General features: G+C 41.2%; 1 protein-coding gene across 1 annotated transcript in view; it reads right to left on the reverse strand.

Annotated features, from left to right (window-relative positions):
* PDE11A (phosphodiesterase 11A) overlaps nucleotides 1-21,915 on the reverse strand; it is a 430,340-nt gene that overhangs the window by 10,447 nt on the left and 397,978 nt on the right. The window contains exon 19 of the mRNA XM_082466844.1: nucleotides 18,025-18,108. Within this exon, the coding sequence (XP_082322970.1) occupies nucleotides 18,025-18,108 (84 nt within the window). The remainder of the gene's footprint in view (nucleotides 1-18,024; nucleotides 18,109-21,915) is intronic.

A 21,915-nucleotide genomic window follows, 5' to 3' on the forward strand; every position in this document is an offset into this window, starting at 1 on the left:
GTGTAGACAGTGAATCTTTCATCTGTGACTCCTCTTTTCAAGCCTACCCTGGGAAAATAAAGGTTTTAAGTGGTAAATCACGGCAGGCCTAAAGATGGCTCCTGTACACGGGAGCAAGGAGACCGCTTCTTCTGTTATAATGAGCCCCTCTAGGATTCTGTCCTAGGTTATCCCGTTGGTCAGGTTTTCAGAGCACACTGGTAGCTAATCAATCATGTTCACTGTGTAGGCAACATCTGACTTGGAAGGAATAGCTGCTGACCCAGAAGCCACAGCCTTTGATGAATGGGGCTTCATGTAAGAGGTGGTTGGAACATGTAAGTAAAACACAGCCACATGGTAACAATCCACCTCTCCATACACTGGAATGTTTTCTGGTGAAACTATGCCACTTGAGATTTTATAGACATATATATATACATATATATACACATATATATGTGTATGTATATAATCTATTGTTTTTGCAAAGTTCAATGTGTAAAAAGAACCATTTTAAAAATTTATTTTTTGAGCTGCAAGCATTCGTTTACTATATATATTTTTGTATACTTCTCACATGCCTTGAGCCCTAGGGTTCTCCAAGCGTAATGGCTAGGGTGCCTGTGTGGGAGAGGGTTTTACAAATGTGGAATCCCTTGCCCTTAGTGTGAATGGTGTTCTCAGTAAGCTACCATGGTACCTCCTAGAATGGATTCTAGAATACCCTATTATCATTTGCCCTTCTATTTTTTAGCTGATATTTGTACTAATGAACTGCTTAGGGAGTGCCATGCAAATCTGATGATGCCTGAGTATTTCTTGTGAGAGTTTAAAGGTGGTCCTCATGCCAGCACCAAACAGGGCTCAGATTTGAGACAGAGAGGGAGCCGTCAAAGTCTGTGCATCCCAGAGCCCCAGATCGACAGCGAACCAGACCCAAAAAATCCATGAGAGATGTTTTGTCTTTAGGTAAACATCCTTGGGGACAAACATCCTCTATTATTTTACTGGTCTCTCTCCATATGGTAAGAGAACCTACTTTTTCTTAATTTTACAACATAATAAAGAAAGATTTTGGGGAGAAAGAATAGGAAGACAAAGAAAGGGGTATTTTGCACATACCACTGGGTGTATCATTAGCTGGCCTTTTGTCCAAAGAAAGGGTCACCTTTAAGATCTGATGGAAGGTATGTTATTGTGGCTTTATTGCATTGCTAACTCTCCCAAAGACTAAGATATGGGAAAAGTTTGTATGTGTGGGGACAGCAGGACCAATACTCTGAATTTTTTTAATTAAATTTTTGAAGTATAGTTTAAGGAAGGGAACATTAGAATTTTATGAACAAAAACTTCCTAATAGGTGACGTTTTTCTTCTTTTCAATGTTGGGAAGTTTTACGTTAATTTAACTTTCAGATATTGGTCATTTAAGATTAAATAAGCATCCCAATAAGAAGACAAACTAGATTTGTGTTTGAACTAAATTCTAAAGCTTATATGGAAAAATAAACAAGAATATCTAGAAAATACTGAAAGAGTAATGGGGAAGGTGAAACTAGGCTTATTATTAAAATATATTATAAAGCAATATTAATTAAAAGAATGTGATTAGGCAGACAGAATAATACAACAGAATAGAAAGAGTAAAAATAGAATTAAGCTTAAGGGAATTTTTGGTGTATGATGAAGGTCACCTTTTAAATCATAAGGAAAATGATTAGTCAAAAACTTATGGGGAAACTGGGTAGCCAACAAAAAACTAAAGTTGGATTCTGACCTCACACTTCACATTCAATCAAATAAAGCAAAACCAGATGAGTCACAGATATAAATATAAAAAAATGAAACCATAAAATACTAAAAGAAGTTCTGAGAATTTAAAATTTTTTATAATTTTGTAATGGGAAAGTCATGATCTGTATGACATAAAATCCAGAAGCCATAAAAAAAAAAGATGAATTTGACTACATAAAATCAATGTATTCCTGTATAGCATAAACAAAGTGAAAAGATATATGACAACCTGGGAAAAATACTTGCCACTTTTGCTACAGATACAGGTCTATTTCTTTAATATATAGTGAACTCCTACAAATCAATAAGGAAAGACCACCAGCCCAATAGAAAAATGGGCAAAAATATGGAGAGTTTACAGAAGAAAATACAAATGGCTCCTAAGTAAATAAATCTGTACTAAAAATATAATCAGACTCATTTATGATATGGCAAATACAAATTAAAACTACCATGAGATAGATTTTGCACCATCATATTGGCAAAATTCAAGAAGTTTGATAACACATTGTCTTGGTAAGAGTGTAGAAGGAGAGGCACCTCAGCCACTGCTGGTAGAAATATAAATTGGTTCAGACTCCATAGAGAGAAAGTTGGCAATATCTATCAAAATTTCAAATGCCCATATGCCAAATGCCCACTAATTCCACTTCCAGGTATTTGTCCTACAAATAAAGTATGAAGATGATGCATTTACAAAGATATTTATTGCACTTTGTTTACAATAGCAAATTATTAGAAACAACATCAGTGTTCACAAATAATTAATAATTAATTATTGATTAAATACTTTATTCTACATCTTTAAGATCTAAACTCTGCAGCCATCAAAACGAATGTGATAGCTGCTGTATGGACAATGAAAAGGAGTGATCCCAAAAATACATTAAGTGTAAGGAAGCAAGGTATGGAGCAGGATAGACTCTGTTCATATATGTGTATACATGCACATATACACACACATACATGTATATGTATACATCCATGTATGTATTATACACCAACGATATCTCAATCAAAGAAAAAACCAAAAACACTGTGTTTCTGCTTTTGTATAGACTGTTTTTGGATGAAACTGGTTAATAGTGGTTGCCCTGAGGGAGAGGACCTGGGTGACCTGAGGACAGGAGTGTTGAGGGAGGACCATTTTTCTCTAATACTTTTGTGTCTTTTGGACCTTTTGAATTCTGTTCACTGGGCATGTATAAACTATTTAACAATAAAATATTCTACTTAAAAGTGTAACATGAACTGATAAAGGAACTAGCAACTTTTGATCATATGTTAGAATTACTCAATAGCAAGTCATTTTATTGTTAATAAAGAAAGCTTAAGAGTACAAGGATAAAAAAGAGAAATAATTATTTCATAAAGATCAAAATAATATAGTGCTTTGCCACCTTGATTCAAAAATTATCTCAGTACCTTAATGCACGCTGTGCTAATGTTGTGTGTAAATCCCCTCCCTCCATCCACATTCCAATAAGGGCCGACTACCTCATTGATCCTAAACATTTCCTCTGAAAAGCGATCAATGTCCCCTGCCTGGACATTAAACGGATTTTGAAAAACTCTTCAATCCGTATCAGTCTCATATCCTTATTTAGTTCCTCAAATTTGCCCTCAGCTGGGAATCGTGCAGGCGACTGTGATTCTGTTGTGTTCACCACTCATTTGAAGGGCCCCATCCATCATCATTTCTAGGCCTTTTCTGATGCAATGTAGCTTGTTCTTTGTCTTTCTTAAAAACTGAATGGCTGTTAAATTATCCATTTATCTTCCTTCAGATTTTCTGTTCAGTTTCTCAGGCCCTCTCAGGGCTGTCTTTTCTACCTTGTTTGCTGACTTTTCATTCCATTTCCCCTGTTCTTAGAGGCATCTTGGTTCACCATGCTGTCCTTCAAAACAAACTCCCTGCTTCCATCTGCTTTCTGTGTGTTTGAAATCTGCATCACTACTCAGATAGATTTCCTTTTTAAACTCTGTCCCTTCGGGATAGCTTTGAACACTTGGAGACAATATGCTTCAATATGTAGGTGGCAGAGTATCTTGGGACAAACCCTACACTGGAGGTCAAAAGTCTTGGTTTCTAAACCTAGCTTTGCCATCGTCAAGCCGGGTCACGGGTAACCTTTCAAGGTTTCACTTCCCTCATCTACAGATGATCTGCAAACTCACTGTTAGATGAACATTCTAGTATTACAATAGCGTGTTGCTTCTGTTTCAGGGGACCTGATGAGGACCTGAGGTTTGTATAACATTAATGCCTGCTCACACATCATCTCAGGTGGCAGTAAGGTCCTATCGGTTAGAAGCCCAGATTTGAAGGCAGAAAAAAAAAATCTAAGCTCTGTCACTTAATATCTGTGTATTCTTGGGCAAATTACAGAAACTCTCTAGCTTCAGTTTTCACATCTGAAAAGGGGGATGATAGTAGTATCTAACTTGATATTGCTAAGAGAATTAAAACAGATAATGCTTGGAAAGTCAGTCTGGTGCCTGGCACATAAGAAGTGCTCAGGAAATGTTGTTATAGACGCACTACACCTGAGTGAGACCAGCAGTTCGGCTATTTACTATCCAAACTTCCAACAGAGGCTACTGAAGCTTAGAGATGATATTAATGATAATAACAAGAATAATGACTCACATGTATGGAGGGCTTTAGCATGTAATGTTTACTTTTCCCGAAGCATTTCCACATACTCTATCTCCCTTGGTTCAGACTCTTGGAAAGGCTGATATTAACTATCATCAATTCTACTTGCTCCAAGAAGAAAGTCACTTTGTAAGGCCAAAGGCGTTAAGAAAGCAGCAGAGTGGAGTTATTTTCATTCAAGCCTTCAAGCCAGTGGTGATCACCATGAAAAGAAAGCTGAGGATAAGGAGCTGTAGGTTTCACTAGTAAGGAGGGGGCACCTGGAAGATGACCCTTATAAAAACGCTCAGCCCTTATTGCCTCGTTTTAGGTCTCTTTTCTCTTTCCCTCTGCCTTCTTCTCTGTCTCTGTTGCTCTCTTTCTCCTGTCATATTTAGATTTTCAGCTGTTCACACCACCTGTAGCACTAAGATCATAGGTGACATGTTAAGTCAGGGGCTTGGAGAATCATTCGTTTCCTGTTATTTTATGGTTCTCTAGCTTAACCCTCCCTTTGCTGGTGGGAGACATTCACACGCTGAAACTCTCCCTAATTCACTGAGGCGATTCTGAGCGGCAAGTATAACCTCCCTAGTTTCTCAGCCATGAAATAAAGACAGAAATGCTAAAGCCCACCACAGGGCAGCTCAGGAATGGTAGGTTATTTCAGGGCATGCTGAAGGCATGCGATGCTGAGGGAACGCAAGACCTTCCTAGCAGCTTTGTGATAGCCCATTCCTTCCCTATCCTCTTGCTACACTGGCTATGCTGCTGATAGAGGCAGCCCCGGGGGTCTCACGGCAGCTGAGTAACAAGCTAGAGACCCCTGCTCTAGCCTGGTGAGGGCAGAGGTTCGGGGCACCCAGTGTGTGCGGGGCATTGCGGCTGACAGAGACGGGGAATGCAAACAAGAATAATGCGCAATAAAGGAAAATGCAGTGGGTCCCGGAGGCTGGGATATCTACCTCCTGGGCGCAAACAGAGGTTTTACAAGGAGCTCGTCCTCCGAGCGGATTCCTTCAGTCAGAGCAGGATTTGCTGGAGGGAAGAGGGAAGGGTAGGCCGGGCAGAGGCAGCTGTGTGAGCAAGGGCTCGGGGCGTGGAACATGAGAGGCGAAGCCATCTGGGAAAAGGCAAGTGGCTTGGAACGTCAAGAGCAGAGGGTACAAGGGGAGGAGGGAGAGTAGGTGAGCATGGGCAGGTCCAGTGCACCAGCTTAGATTTTTTCTTCCCTGATGGGGAGGGAGAGTCTGAAGGACCCACAGCCAGCTTTGCTTTAGGAAGGTAATGCTGGTGTTTCGGTGGAGGATGGAATTGAGGGGGTGAAGGGGGGGCTGCCCAGCATGACGAGGGTCCGAGTGGTAGCCACTGGCAGTGGGAGCAGAGTCAGGAGAGCCCAGTACAGGAGGACCCGCAGGAGGGAGAAAATCATGACAGGGCAACTAGAAAATCCTACAGACTTTGGTCCTATGCTATAGCATATTTGTCTTTTTGATGACATTAGAGGCTTTTTGAAGTTGTCTTTTGTTTTTTGCATTTCCTGTATACTCTGAATTCTTTTTTCCTTCAGTGTTTTGATTTGCTTCCTTTCCTTCACATTGGAGGCTTTCCTCAAACATACTGTGGCCCTTATCTGGTAGCGTATATTTACGTGCAAGGCACTGAAAGACTTATTCTGGGCAGTGTATAAAGTGGGGCAGGGGAGCGGGAGAGGCTCTGACTGTCGCTGGGGGTGCGTCCTGCAGGGAGCTGCCGCTTCCACTGAGGGAGTCCCAAGTGCAAGTACATGCAGATCTTTCGTCTGAAGCTATTCTCTTTCCCTCAAGAGGAATCCCACTTTTCTGCTCCTGGGACTACCTGGCTGCTGGCACCCTGAGTGCAAAGTAGGGGGGTGTCCTGGGGTCCAGCCAGTCTTTCCACAGGCTTTTAATTTCCGCCATGAGTTCTCCCAATTAGCGCTCCAAGAGAAGAGCTCTCTGGTCTGACTTGGCAGCCTTTGCAAAGGCCGTTTACCTGGCTGTGTGGATAGTGGGAGATTCCTGAGACCCCTTTTTACCAACTTCCAACCTTTCCTCTTGTTTCCAGGCTCAAGCCTCAACCTCATTATTATGGATCGAATTATGGCACACACCCTCCACTCAAAAAAAAAAAAAAAAAAAAAAGAGATATGCTGAATTCCTAACCCTTGTACCTGGGAACGTGACCTTATTTGGCAATAGGGTCTTTGCAAATGTTATCAAGTTAAGATGAAGTCATATTGCATAACGGTGGGCCCTAAATCCAAAGGCTGCTCTCCTTATGAAAGAAGGCCATGTGAAGACACAGGAACACAGAGACACAGGGCAGAATGTCATGTGAAGACAGAGGTGGAGATTGGAGGGATTCAGCTACATGCCAAGGAACGCCAAGGGCTCCTGGCAACCACCAGAAACCAGGAGAGAGGCGTGGAATGGATTCTCTTGCAGAGCCTCCAGAAAGAACCAGCTCTTCTGACACCTTGATTTCTGACTTCTAGTCTCCAGAACTGTGAGAGAATAGATTTCTGTTGTTTTAAGCCACCCAGTTTCTTGTATTTTGCTAGGCCGCTGTAGGAAATTAATAGACCCCCTCTTGGCTGAACTTGGACCCTTAAAGTCCTGAACCTGTTCCTTCTGAAAGACAGATCAGCTCCCTTCCTGTTGATGTCCCCTTCTGCAGACAGCCTGGGACATAACTTCCTTTCCAGCCTCCAATATTTGAGGATATCTTATGCCCTCTCACATTCTGTTGTCCTTGAGAGTTTATATCTTTTTTTAAAGAAATGCAACATTATTATTTCTAATCACACTTAATAGCATTAAATAATCAATAAAATATTGAACAAAGGTACTCATTTTAGAACTATGTCACTTAGCAAAAACAACAACAACAAAACAACCAAAAAAAGTAGGCAATGACTGAATAAATTATGACAAGTCACTGTTTGGAATACTAGGCTGCCGTTTCAAAGGACAATATGAAAATTATGTTAAGGATGTGGAAGCATGTTTTGAACTTTATCTTAAGTGGCCAAAGCAGAACACACTGGTGTACCTGGATGAAAATGTGTTTGCATGTGGACAAGTATGAAGGGGCATCACAGGAAAAAGAGAATGTGAGTCCTTCCTTCTACCCACAGTCTGCTCTTGACGATTTAGGTATGCTCTGAGGCCATATATGTTTTCTCTCCTGTACTCCTCATTTCCTTCCCGGTCCTCAATCGCACGTTGTTAATACCCTTACTTACAAACTGTTCAAGGCATTGTAGGCTTTTTCTATCATGCTCCTTAAAATTCTTCCAGCCTCTTCCCATTTCCTAAGAAAGTTTATATCTTTAAAAAATTCCTATATTATTTTATTAATGGAATTCTCAGAAGGATGTGGAATAAATTATGGAGGTCAATCCACCATCTTTTATTGGCAACATCAACTCAGTTACAGGTGAAAGTGTTTGGTCAAGGACAATTTGACATAAAGCCTTTCTGAGAAAGTATTTCTCTGGTAACCAGTTGAACAGAACCTACATTAACCCATTCGGTGCTCTAGGAATTACTCTCCCTGGAATCTCTACTCAGATCCCTGTATCCTCCCCTCTGAAGAATTCAGAGTTTTACTTTGTAAATGGGAGGAAAGAGGTAGAGCACTGCCGGACTAATGGAGTGGCCTTTCACTTTCTCAGGGCAGTGCAGTGGGAAAAAGCAGCAAAGTAAGGCTGAGAAGACTTGGCTTCGAAATTCTGGCTCTGCTGTGTATTAACTGCTTCACTCTGGTTAAGTCCATTAGCTTCTGTAGGTTTCAGTTTCCTCATTTATAAAACTTAGACTATTAGACATTATAGGATTCAGAATGAAGCATTTTCTTCCTTCACAGAGTTAGGGTAAAATTACATTGTGTATGTAAAAGCGCTTTGTAAACTTTAAAATTTAAGCCCTATCCAGTGGCCACTATAGTCAGTATTCAATAAATGTCTGCTTATTGAGAAAGTATGCATAAGGATACCTTTGTATTCTTATGGGCTTTAATATTGAACTTCTTTTCCAAAAACTCAGTCAGATACAAGTCTTTAACTTCGTTTTAGACTCTGGCTACCAGACTCAACAGCTGGGCTGCCATGTTCATTGTACATGAGGTTGAGAGCCTGGCTCCCTCTGACCACGTCTGCTTGCTAAGATGGGGCAATGTGCCTTGAGTGATTTATTTAATATTTTTACGGCTGCAGCTCTGATAACGAAATATAAGAATAGTGAGAGCTGAGGATCCAGATATTGCCTCCTTGAATTCTCTTAGGAGACATTTTGAATAATACAGAGGATTCTGTTTGGCAATAGCGTAATAAGAATGCATTATGTTTATCTCATGCCTCACTTCCCAGCAGCAAAAACAATGCTGACCCTTCAAATGAACTTTAAATTGCAGAGATTTTGGAGAGGCACTTAGAATGCAAAAAACAGTCTTTAAAAGAGGACTGGATTCATTTCCTAGCAAAAAATGCAAGTTTTCTTCTCTTTCTCCCTCTTTCCCTCCCTCCTTCCCTCCCTTCCTCCCTCCCTTCCTTCCTTCCTCCTTTCTCTCTCCCTTCTGCCCTCCCGCCATTCCTCCCTCACTCTCTCCCTCCTTCCCTCCCTTCCTTTCTTCCTTCTTTCCTTTTTCTTCTTTAGAGAGTCACAGAAGAGAGGGCCATGAAGAAGACGTAAATCCACGTTTAAAATACGCTTTCTTGAGGAACTGGAAAGTAACTTAAGTAAAGACGACATTCCAAGCCTTGTATGGGCTTGCGGTTAAGTGATTTTTAGCTTCGTGATTTCAAAGCATAAACACTTTTAAAAAGAGTTATTTATGCTGGTCAGCTGGATAGGGAGAAGTAGATCTTATCTTAAATTCTACCCTCAAAAGCCTTATTAGGGGACTTCCCTGGTGGCGCAGTGGTTAAGAATCTGCCTGCCAGTGCAGGGGACATGGGTTCGAGCCCTGGTCCGGGAAGATCCCACATGCTGCAGAGCAACTAAGCCTGTGCGCCACAACTACTGAAGCCCATGTGCTGCAACTGCTGAGCCCACGTGATGCATCTACTGAAGCCTGCGTGCTTAGAGCCTGTGCTCCGCAACAAAAGAAGCCACCGCAAAGAGAAGCCAGCGCAGCACAGCGAAAGAACAGACCCTGCTCACCGCAACTAGAGAAAGCCCGCGCGCAGCAACGAAGACCCAACGTGCCCCCCCGCAAAAAAGCCTTATTAGGGAGTATATTGTAACTTTTTTTTACCTGATTCCAGCATTTTAATATAGATTCATGATGGCAGTTTTGAGCTCATAAAATGCATATGAATAGAAATTAAGTCCTGCTGTATAAAGAACAGGTTTTTAAAAGCTGCATGAAATAAATCAAAAGTCCATTTTATTTACAAGAAAATGTACACAGAGCTGGTTGCTTTATCAAGTCAAAGTCATTTTTTGGAGGTGGAAAACTTTCTCCAAATCAAACAGCCTGGCATGTCAGGTATTCAGGAAGAACTCTGAGATGTAGCCAAGGGTGTGAAATGCCTTCACCAGCCACATACCATGCTTGATGCAGGAAGCGACCTGAACTTTAATGTTCTTCTCTTAATGAGCCCTCTGGGCTATTCAGCACTTCACCCTACAGAGCACATTGTTATTTCGTGTTTGTATTGATAACTGTTAGGCACTGAAGGATCTGAAAAGTCTTCTAAGTCAAAGGACAATTATATTTAAATCATGATAATTTAGTGTTTTATATAATATATAATATTTCTTGAAATCTGTGTATATGTGCTAGCTCTCCCTATCAACTTGAATATTAAAATAATTTGAAGACTATATTTTCTGCCAATGCTGGAAAAAAGAAAATTTCATGTATTTCCTAGTTGAAAAAGTCAAAGCCCTGAAAAATTCATGGCTATAAACTGGTCTTTTTATGCTAGAATTAAGGACCAATTCAACCATGATGAGAACTAAACCACTTTCTAAGAAGATATCATAGGCCATATACTTCAGATTATGGGCAGGAATATAACAGTGCACACTCTGATGAAAGGTTTTATATATTTACAGATGATAATTTAAAATGACATTATAACCCTACTTTGTACATTCCACTGCTTATTAATTCTGCGTCCTGTGTCTCATCATTCACTCTTCTGTTTCTTCACTCGTTTATTCAACAAACAGCAGTTTGAATATACTTAGGCACCATTCTGGGTACCAAGAATATGATGGTCCCAAGAAACTAGTCTAACAGGGAAGAAAGACAGAAAAGACAGACAGGCAGAAAGATGACCACAATACAGAGTGCTGTGTGTGGTTATGAAGAGATAGGTAGAGTAGAAATGCTGAGGGGGAGTAAAGGTTTTACAGAGGAGGTGACAGTTTGAGCTGCCCTCTTCCAGGCAGAAAGAAGAGGGAGGGACGTATAAGCAAAGGCAAAATGGACAAAAGGGTTCGTGAGTCCTGTGCTTTGGGGCAAATGGTGCATGGGTAACAGGAGATGAGGCCAAGAGGCAGGGGGCCTCAGAATGAGAGGGCTAACCCCAGGAATCTGGAAGGTATCTTATAGATTGTGGTAGTAACCTGAGGTTTTTAAGCAGGAGGATACCATGATCTGGTATTTTTTTAAAAAGGAAGATCATTTTGGCAAAAGTTTGGAAGACAGGGTATAAACTACATAAAACTGACACTTTTGAATGTTTATATTTCTCTTCCATTTGTATTTGACTAATAGTACATAGAAAATTTTGAACAGGTTTTACTATCAGCACTCAGATTTGGGTATAGCATATGTAACAAGGACAATAATTTGAAAATATTAAACCAATGTATTTTCATTCTGCTTGAATCGTGATGCCCGTGGCTTCCCACCCATTAGCTCAGTAGGCTTTCCTTCCCCAGGCAAGTGGTGGTTCCCAGCTAGAAACAGCGAACTATCATCACATAGCTTTCAGAGAGAATAACTCTCAATGTCAGCTTTGCGTGGTGAGAAAAGGGATTTCTAAATTCCAGAACTCTATCTCTTAGGAACCGAGCCTGGCTAGGTCAAATCATCAAGTCTGAGTACAAAGTTCTGGAGTGGGGAGCACAGAGGAGACTATATAAGGAGAGTTCCCATTAAACTAGGAAAAGGAAATTCAAAAACTTTCCACTCTGGGTGTTAGAGAAAGGGGAGAAGGAGGAGGGAGAGAGAAGAGGAGAGAAAGAGGGAGGAGAGAGAGAGACAGAAAGGGAGTGAGGGGGGGAGAATGAGATCAGAAGTGAGTGTCCTGTCTCTGCGTTCCCTGGGGGTCGAACCCTGGGGGTGAGGGGAAGGCTTGTTTCTTGAATCTCAGAGCCTAATTCAGGAAAATGACGGAACTTTCCTAGAACAAGTTGGCACTACCCAGGCGGCATATTAGAAAGAACCGAGGATGCTCTTGTGTGGACGGCAGGGTGAAGAGAAAGTAGCTGGGGGTTCATGCGTGCCCCGCAGGCTGAGCGATGGCAGAGAACCAGCTGAGCAGGAAGCTGGTGGCGCTTGCCATGGTCTGCATGGACCGGGGTCTGCAGCGGCCACAGCCAGTGGTCAGGCCCTCCACGAAGTGCTCACTGCGCCCACCCCACAGTCCCAGAGGCCAGCTCGGCATCACGCCCAGAGCCTTGACCCCAGAGGCTGCAGGTGCACTCGGTCCCTCTCCCCCGAGTCACGGAACTCTTACAAAGACAGGTGAGTTCTCCTGGCACCTGGATGTCAGCTGGGGAGAAGAAATGGTTCTGACTGGGAACAATTCACATTTTAGTCTTCCCAAGGACTTGTTTTAACCGGAAGGAATTGAGATACTTTAATTGTCAAGTTTAAGTACCAGTCCCTGAACACCCCCCCACCCCCGCCTCCACCGCCCATCACCAGGAAAAGGTGGAGCCAGATAAATATAAATTATAGAGAATATAGGAAGTTATTTTCTTCCCTCTCTCCCTTCCTTCCCTCCCTCCCTCCCTCTTTTTCTCCTTCTTCCCTCCCTCCCTTCCTTCCTCCCTCCCTCCCTCCCTTCCTTCCTTCCTCCCTCCCTCTCTCCCTCCCTCTCTCCTTCCCTCCCTCCCTCCCTTTCTTTCTTTCTTCTTGAGTTTTTCGAGTTATATATGATGGCATTCCATATATGTCCCCCCTTTGTAGGACAAATAAGAAATCAGCTTCAACTATTTCTTTCTCTCATTCACAGGAATACTAAAAGTCGTACAGAAAACATTTACAGGAAACTGATTTGGGTGGTGTCCTACTTTTTTTAAAGTATGGGATGAAATTGTTTCCCTCTCTAACCACATTCCATTCCTTGTAGGTTTTTAAGAGGAGATGATGTTATATTCTAACTAGTCACTCTGTAGCTCACTACTTTTTCTTTTTTGAAAAAAATTGAACACAAGGCATGAGCCATCTGGGGAACATTGAGTTGTTTTTGAAGTACTTTTATTGGTATCCAGAAAAATTGTCTTGGAGTAGCACCTTACTTCCTCTTTTCCAGTTTAGCAATTCTAACTCCCAGTTTCTACAACTTCAACTATATTTTAAAGATTTTTTTCAGAGAGCATATTTAAAAAAAATTTTTTTAAGTCTTAATTGAATTTGTTCTTCTGTTTTATGTTTTGGTTTTTTGGCCGCAAGGCATGTGGGATCTTAGCTCCCCGACCAGGGATCAAACCCACCCCCCTGCATTGGAAGGTGAAGTCTTAACCACTGGACCGCTGGGGAAGTCCCCAGAGAGCATACTAATAACTGCATCAGGTGGAATGCATTTTCCAAAAAACCATTACAGCTGAAGGCAGAAAAAAAGTCAAAAATCACTGTTATCATAACTTCAGAAGCCCTGCCTGTTGCAGAAACCCCATGACATTTTTATACAGAGGCAACACTCTTGCCGAACTCTTCTTTTAATGGAGAGAGAGAATTATTCCAGCTAGATCCTGTCCAAGTCAAGCCGTTTTCATTATCTGTCAAACACTCCAAAATCAAGAGCCACTTTGGGATGAGCTGAAAATCTGATTATGTTCATAATAAAAATTAAATCCCTCAATCCTTAACAAACAGAAGATTTATAATGATTTATAGTGTATCACTGAAATTCTAGGTGCCCTGAGGTTTGAGTTGAGAATGAAAATAAAGGGCAAAAACTTCACCTGCTATTGCAAAGAGAGGCTCAGTGTGACGCTACCACATCAGGTTTTCTGTTTATCCCTAAGGCTGGTGCAGCAGTGACTTCAAAGTTTGATGGTGCCTGGGTTTTTTTTGGTTTTTTTTTCTTCGTTCTTTCTTTTTGTTTTTTCTTCCTCCAAAGATGCTGAGCAGCAGGCTAATGGATCCCCAGCGGGGCGCAAAGACAGCAGAAAGCACAGGAATCAGATGTCAATGTATTCCTCGGAGATACCCTGCTAGGACAGAGCTAACTAACTAGGGTTTTAGTCTTCTCTTGGGGGAACATGCTTTGATGGTTCCCTGCCCACTCTTGGCTTCCTATATGTTTCCTGATTAAAATGCTGCCACAGATAAATCATGACTTCTGCCTGTTAGGACAATTTTCTATTTTGTTTTTACGGAAAAGTTTGGAATCATAAGCTTAAAAAGATGAGCAAGTTCTGGAGAATTTTACACTCACATATAAACATATGTATATAAGCATGTCACATCTCCCTCCTATAGAATCATCCATGGATCTGGGACTGTTCTCTGCATGTTCTTTCCCTACCCATTACTTTATTAGATATATCTATATATTTTCTGCCAGTCACTTTCAGTCAATTGCTAGATTGCTTAGGAAACTTCTTATTGAATAGATGTCGGGGGTTTGCGGGGTTCTCCTTGTTTTTCCTCAACACAGGCACAGATTGGAAATTGAAGTTGTCCCAGAGGTAAGAGTTTTGATTTTAAGTGTAATGGGCATCCAAAATGTACCGGTGTACTTTTTGTGGGTTCCCACCTATAAATAGCCCTTCAGGCACCAGAGAGTATTGATAATCTACCCTTTGCTTGGAGGAGAGACAAAACTCAGCAAACTGAAGCGAAAGTGGAAAGAGCTTGATCTACTTTGACCAAGCACAACCCTCTCAAAACCATGAAGTGGAACTGACTTACCCAGTGAAAGTCAAAGAAGTCAAAAAGCTGCACTGAAACCACATCTGCATCTACTGCCCGGCTGCACCTCCACCCTCGCCTCCACAAGCCCCGTCCTGTCCCAGGGTGCGCCCAGAAGCCTCAGGCACACAGTGCCTTTGTTTGGCCTCTGCCTTTGCTGGACCGCATCTCTCCACACTGCTCCTCCTGCACGGGGGGTCCTCATCGTGATGTACATATCGTTTTGCTTCAGGCTCTACATGAGGCTTCTTGCCACCCAAACCTGCCCCACCTTGGGGTCAGCAGGGCCCTGGCCGTTACAAGGACATCTCTTGGTCTCATAGCTACCATTCTGTATCCTTTTGCCCTCTGCCCAGACGGACTCAGCAAAGCCACGTTGGATTCTTCTGTTCCGTAACGCAGACTATGTCATCTCTCACAGTCTGGGATTCGTGCCATCTGCATACTTTCCCGTTTGCCTCTATCCTCTCAGACTCCTTATCACTGCACTTTCACATTAAAAACCCCAAACTGACCTCTCAGCAACAACCTGAGTTCCTGCAGACATTTTGACATTTGACCAGTGTCATAGCAGGGACCTTCCTTGCTTCATGAGTCATTTCCTCAAGATTTTGTGTCTTCGCACTCATGGTGATTCCTGCCCACTGACGGATTCCGTTACCTTTCTGGAGCATCAACAGTTAATGTGAGATTAAATAATCTCACATTAACTCTCACGGTTAAATAATAAAAAACACCCAACTGCTTGAGATGGGACAAAATGAGGACCCTCAAGGGGCATACTTAAAGTCACTCTGCAAGGTTTCAGTCTGAGGGCTTTTTGAAATGTTGGTTTCAAAATTATATATTATATATATATATATAAATTATAAAGCATTATAAAGAATTTATAAATGAAATCCATGAGATTAAAAAAATAAGTGATGATAAGGAATTTTTAAAAAGAGCATGATTTTCATGCTGTGTTCACTGAGAAGATCCAGCAGCTGGTATGAATATGAACTTTTATAAACAGCTCCGTCCACATTCCTCTTTAAATGCCATGACTTTCCCCAGTTAAATAAGAAAAGATTGTGGGACAATATCCAGCAGAGGTAAAGTGAGGCAGTAGAAAGGCCATTACATCAAAACCAAGGCCACAGATGAGTAGGACAAAGGGAATTTGGTGGGAGTGTCACTTAAGCTTTCTATATGTCAATTTCCTGTGGATAAAAATAGCAGGTGTATCTAATGTCACAGATTGGGAGTAAAGTAAAACAGATGTGAAAAATCAGGAATGATAATATGATGGGTTAATATTACTCCTTAAATTCTGGAAGCTGCTATTTTCATTTGAAATTCAAGTAACTTCCTTTTTAACCTGAAGATTTCAAAGTATTTAATGGGAAGTATAAAAGTAAGCCCAAATGATTGTGAACCAGTAATGAAACACTTAAATTAACATGGAAAAGCACACGAGAGTCCTTTCCAGCATTTACTGTAACTAATCACATAGGAAGGGTGTGTGGAGTTGGGTTCATTCCAAAGTAGCTTTTCAGACTAATACCAAAAATTTATCAGCCCCACAAATACATGGCTTCATCCTCCTAAGCTTTACCCACAGTAAAAGGAATTTATTAATTGCAAGAATTCATCTCATTTATGGCCTAAGTGTGCATAGGAAAGTGAATAATGTTAAAAAATAATTCAACATGGGTGGTCAAGGTCAATTTAGCAAAGCAAGGTATACCTGATACAACAGCGATGGGCCTTACACATGGGGACCCAGCTTATCCAGAGACACCAGTGGAGCGAGGATGGGAGACGCAGATGGGAGAAAAGAGAGTTGAGGATCGTCTTACAATATCGTAGACATCATTCTTGATTTTTCATCCAATCTTTCATTATTAAATAAAAGAGCATTATGTCCCATGTATAACTAAAAGAATCTATTCTAGATTCTTTTAAAGCTTTACTTGTCTGATTGTATGCTGTCATGTATTTAATGGATAATATAATACAAATAAGAACTTTTGTTGCTTATAGTCATTAAAAATTACATTTCCATCTTCAAGACAGTATTCTAGGTGTTTTTATTTTTTACTTTTTTTTTTTTAGAGTAATGTGACAGGGCTCAGCAGTCCCTAAAAGTGCTGAAAGCAAAGTGGTAGATAAGCCTAAAACTTAATGGTTGTGAGGTCCTTAAAAAACAATACTGTGTTTTTAATGGAGTTAGACAGAGTGAGAAATGAAGCCGTTTTGCTTTCCCTCCATGTGTTTCTCACTTTGAAGTTAAAAAAGCAGCTCAGTCTGATTGAGGTAGGTAGGGGGTAAAGAACTGGCCAGGTTTTACACATGAAAGCAAATACTTAGAAGCAGAATTAAAAGCCAACGCACACTAACCTGTGAGTGTTAACCCATGTCAGCCCTAATTCTACTCAAAAAGTGGAGTGTGAACATTCAAAGCTGATGACACTAGTCTGCTTGCCAGGAGCAGGGTCCCAAACTCACGCAGCAGGGCTGGAAACAGGGCGTGCACCTTGCTCAGGGTTCAGTGGTTGCCATTTGTCATGCATCTCAGACAGAGGCGGATGTTTAAGATGGAAGGGGCTTTTCAAAACCCTGTGGCCCAGACCATGGGGTCAGGGCAGAAAACCATGTTTCATGGAACTCTCATGTCTAACATGATATTAATAAAAGTAAAAGAAAAACGTAAAAAAAACTGAATGAGATTTCTATGGTCAAATGTTTGAGAAATTCAGAATTAATCAAGGTTAAACGTGTTTCTTTTCCAAAGGACTTCTCCGAGCCTTCAGTATTTTAATGTGCAGGAGAGGTTCCCTAATTATTGGGCCTGAGAGCTTTGTCTGAAAAGTTATGGGTGGATACTTACGTCCCATGGGGCACAGTTTGGGGAATACTGAGATAAAATATTACTATCCTTGGTTTATAGATGAGGGAGGTGAGGCCCAAGGAGAACTCGGGTCTCCGGCCTCTGAGTACCAAATCTTCCCAGGGGACCGATCAGAAATCTAAGAAGAGATAAGCTGCAGGGCTTCCCTGGTGGCGCAGTGGTTGAGAGTCTGCCTGACAATGCAGGGGACACGGGTTCGAGCCCTGGTCTGGGAAGATCCCACATGCCGCGGAGCGACTAGGCCTGTGAGCCACAATTGCTGAGCCTGCGCGTCTGGAGCCTGTGCTCCGCAACAAGAGAGGCCGCGACAGTGAGAGGCCCGCGCACCGTGATGAGTGGCCCCTAATTGCCGCAACTAGAGAAAGCCCTCGCACAGAAACGAAGACCCAACACAGCCATGAATAGATAAATAAATAAATTAAAAAAAATAAAATTAAAATCTAAAAAAAAAAAAAAAAAGGATAAGCTGCAGCCTTTTTTGGCAACACACATACCCTGGAAGCGTGTCCTAAAACTAATACTTCTGAAAGCGCGGTATACACACTCTTCTTTCCTGGCTTGGTCAGGACACACAGACCCTCCCAAGTCATGATTACCTGATACAAAGGCGTACAGATGCTATCGATCCACTCCAGTTGCAGCCGAGGCAGCTCGTCCTTCCGGTTCCGATCAAAAATAGCCTAGAATGGGGGAGGAGAACCTTGCTTTATTACACTGGAGTCTTTTACAGGCGCTTTGTCAAACACTTTGCCACAATGATCCCATTTTTACCAACTGAACACTTCACAAACCACAATCAATCTTTACACGTACTTTCTTTTCCTTTATCTATGATGAGAAATAAAGTATTTTCACCTCTATTTATGAGATTTGTAAATGAATTTATTTGAACTTTATAGCACGCAACTCCTTGGGGCCAAAATCTGTCTTCAGTTATAGGTAACTGCCACTAAATCAAGTCATCAGGTCACTGGGAATTGGGTACAAGTCAAAGGAAGGGGAAGTGGTTTTTTTGCTAGAAAAATAGTGCAGGCTTTTATTTTTATAGCGAGAGAGGGTGGGATAGATTGGAAAAGATCCTTAAAAGCAATTTCATTTTAAATAGAAACTATTTGTATTATTTTTTCAGGGTGGGGACAATTCTGTGTTTCTCAATAAGGTCCTGTTGTGAATAAATTCCTAAATTTTTACCTATCACTGGATGGATTCTGGGGGCAGGTACCCATTCTCTCCTCATTCCCAGCCTTTAAACGTTATGATATTATAATGTTCAGAAAATTTAGAGAAAAAGAAGTGACATATTCCGTTGGGCAGACATAAAAAGAAAGACAATCAGTTGGAATTGGATGGCTGAGATAGAGTCCTCGGACAAACACTGCCCGTTCTACGCCAGTGAGACTGTCCCTCCCTTTATTGCTAAGGAGTAAGGCCAGGGTCTAAGAAGCAACCCTGCCCTGCCTATGGTCTTACAGTAGGTTTCGTCTTTCCTCTAAATAAAATGTGGCATCCACATCATTTTGGCGTTCACACAGGTCGTGAGGGCAGATTCACGACATCTCCTTGGTTCAGATATGTTGAGAAATCCTGCATCCTTCAGACTTAGGAACGAGGGTGGGAGTGGGTGGGGCCCAAATCACTAGCTGCTGAGGTCACAGAAGATAGAAGGGCGCTGCTGAGGTCACAGAAGATAGAAGGGCGCCGCTGAGGAAAATACCTCCAAATTAGGGAGGAGGTCACCGTCTCCTAGGGGCTCTGCTCATCCTTGATTGTAAGGTGAAATGTAAATATCAGGAAGGAGGACTAGGCATTTGGAGAAGACTCTGAAATACGCTGGAGGAAGGGCTGGTTCTTGTGAACTGCATGAATCTTGGTCGAAAATGTTCCTTTAAAAAATATTACTCTGTTTTATCCTCTCTAGCTCTCATTGTTATCTGAGATTTTAAAATTTATTTAATGACTCTGTTTCTGGTGCATAGTATATAGTTATGTATTTTTTTTAATTCACTGGTTTAATTCACTGGTATATTCACAATTAGCTGTGCAACCATTACCACAGTCAATTTTTTTTTTAATAAATTTATTTATTTATTTATTTATTTATATTTTTGGCTGTGTTGAGTCTTCATTGCTGCCCGCGGGCTTTCTCTAGTTGCTGCGAGTGGAGGCTGCTCTTCGTTGCGGTGCACGGGCTTCTCATTGCGGTCGCTTCTCTTGTTGTGGAGCACGGGCTCTAGGTGCGCGGGCTTCAGTAGTTGTGGCACATGGGCTTAGCTGCTCTGTGGCATGTGAGATCTTCCAGGACCAGGGCTCGAACCTGTGTCCCCTGCATTGGCAGGTGGATTCTTAACCACTGCGCCACCCGGGAAGTCCAACCACAGTCAATTTTAGAACATTTTTATCACCCCAAGGAAAAAAAAATCACATATCAATTAGCAGTCACTCTTCATTCTTCCTCAAACCCCCCAAGACATAGGCAGCCACTAATTCACTCTCTATCTCTATGGATTTGCTTATTCTGCACATTTCATGGAATCATATGATATGTGGTATTTTGTGACAAGCTTCTTTCGCCTAGCATAATGTTTTCAAGGTTCACCCGTGTAAGCATGCATCAGCACTTCAATCACTTTTATTGCCAAATGATATTCCCTTGTATCATTATTGTATACCATATTTTATTTATCCACTCATCAATAGATGGACATTTGGGTTGTTTCGACTTTTTTGGATATTATATATAATGCTACAACAAACATTCAAGTTTTTGTGTGGATGTATGTTTTCATTTCTCTTGGGGCTATACCTAGAGGTAGAATTGCTGGCCACATGGTAACTCTAATGCTTAATGTTTTGAGGAACTGCCAAACTGTTTTCCAAAGCAGCTGCATCATTTAAATTCCCACCAGCAATGTACAAAAGTTCCAATTTCTCCACATCCTTGCCAACTCTTGTTATTGTCTTTTTGATTATAGTCATCTTAGTGGGTGTGAAGTGGTATATCACTGTGGTTTTGATTTGTATTTCCCTGATGACTAATGATTTTGAACATTTTTTTTCATGTGCTTATTGGCCATTTATATATGTTCTTTAGGGGAATGTTTATTCAGATCCTTTACCCATTTAAAAAATTGGGTTGTCTTTCTATTGTTGAGTTGCAATAGTTGTTATATATTCTAGATACTAGGCCCATATCAGATATATGCTTTGTGAATAATTTTTCCCATTCTGTGAGTTGTCTTTTCACTTTCTTGATAGTGTCCTTCAGCACACAAAGTTTTAAGTTTTGATGACGTCCAATTTCTCTATTTTATCTTTTGTTTGTTGTGTATCATATCTAAGACACCATTGCCAAATCCAATCCAGAAGATTTATATCTTGCTTTCTTCTAAGAGTTTTATAGTTTTAGCTCTAACATTTAGGTCTACGATACATTTTGAGTTTATTTTAGGCTATGGTGAGAGATAGGGTCCATCTTCATCTGCATGTGATATCCCGTTGTCCCTGTGCCATTTGGTGAAAAGATTATTTTTCCCCCATTGCATTATCTTGGCACCCTTGCCAAAAATCAGTTGACCATAACTGTAAGGGGTCATTTCTGGACTAGTCACTTATTAACAAATGTTTGATGAGTGTGTGAGACACCACTTTGTCTTGTGTTTTCCCTTTACAGAATTTTGCATCTTGTAATTGATTATTGGCGATTATTTATTTAATGTCTACATTTCCCACCAGTTGACAAGCTTCTTGAGGGAGGGAAGATGGTGCCTTGCTCACGGCTGGATGCACTGTGTCCAGGTTCATGCTTGATACTTGAAGGTGTTCAAGCATGTGCTATTAACTGACTCACTGCTTCCAGTATTAATCTGGATGTTGCCCAGATTAGCCTTTGTCTTCATGAAGTTACTCTGGTGACCTTTAGGACTATGACACCTGAAAGGGCTCTTGGACAATTTTATTCCTAAATATCATGGAATAATGGGCACAGCAGGTGTCCAATCTGGATGTGTGCAGTTCCAGACATTTCTGGAAAAGCACTAATGAGGGACAGCCCTGCCACAGCAGTTAGGCCTGAGGAGGTAGTCATCAGCCGTGTAAAGTAGGCTTCTGTGGGGAGAGAGCAGCACTTACAGCTATGTATCCACCACAAAATTAATTTCATTTATGTCTCCAGAAAAACCCTTACCTGAGCCTACAAAAGTTCCCCTTAGTGCTGCACCACTGCACCTGCCAGCTTGCCAATGCTGTCACTTGACTCATATTTTTTTCATTTAATTAAATAACCTGTGGTTTTGCTGCATTGTAAACTCTTCAGAGGAGGCCTCTGAAACAGTTTTTTAAAGAGGAGAAAAGCTTTTATTTGAAAATAGATATACATATAGCAGACAGAAATTTGAGTTGTGCTACATTTTACACATTAACTATGTATCCCAATCTAGTATCTGTATTTTATAACCAAATTTGGTGACATCACCAAAGAAGAACAAAGG

The sequence above is a fragment of the Balaenoptera physalus genome, assembly GCF_965194825.1.
Source record: "Balaenoptera physalus genome assembly, chromosome: 6".
Lineage (NCBI taxonomy): Eukaryota > Metazoa > Chordata > Mammalia > Artiodactyla > Balaenopteridae > Balaenoptera > Balaenoptera physalus.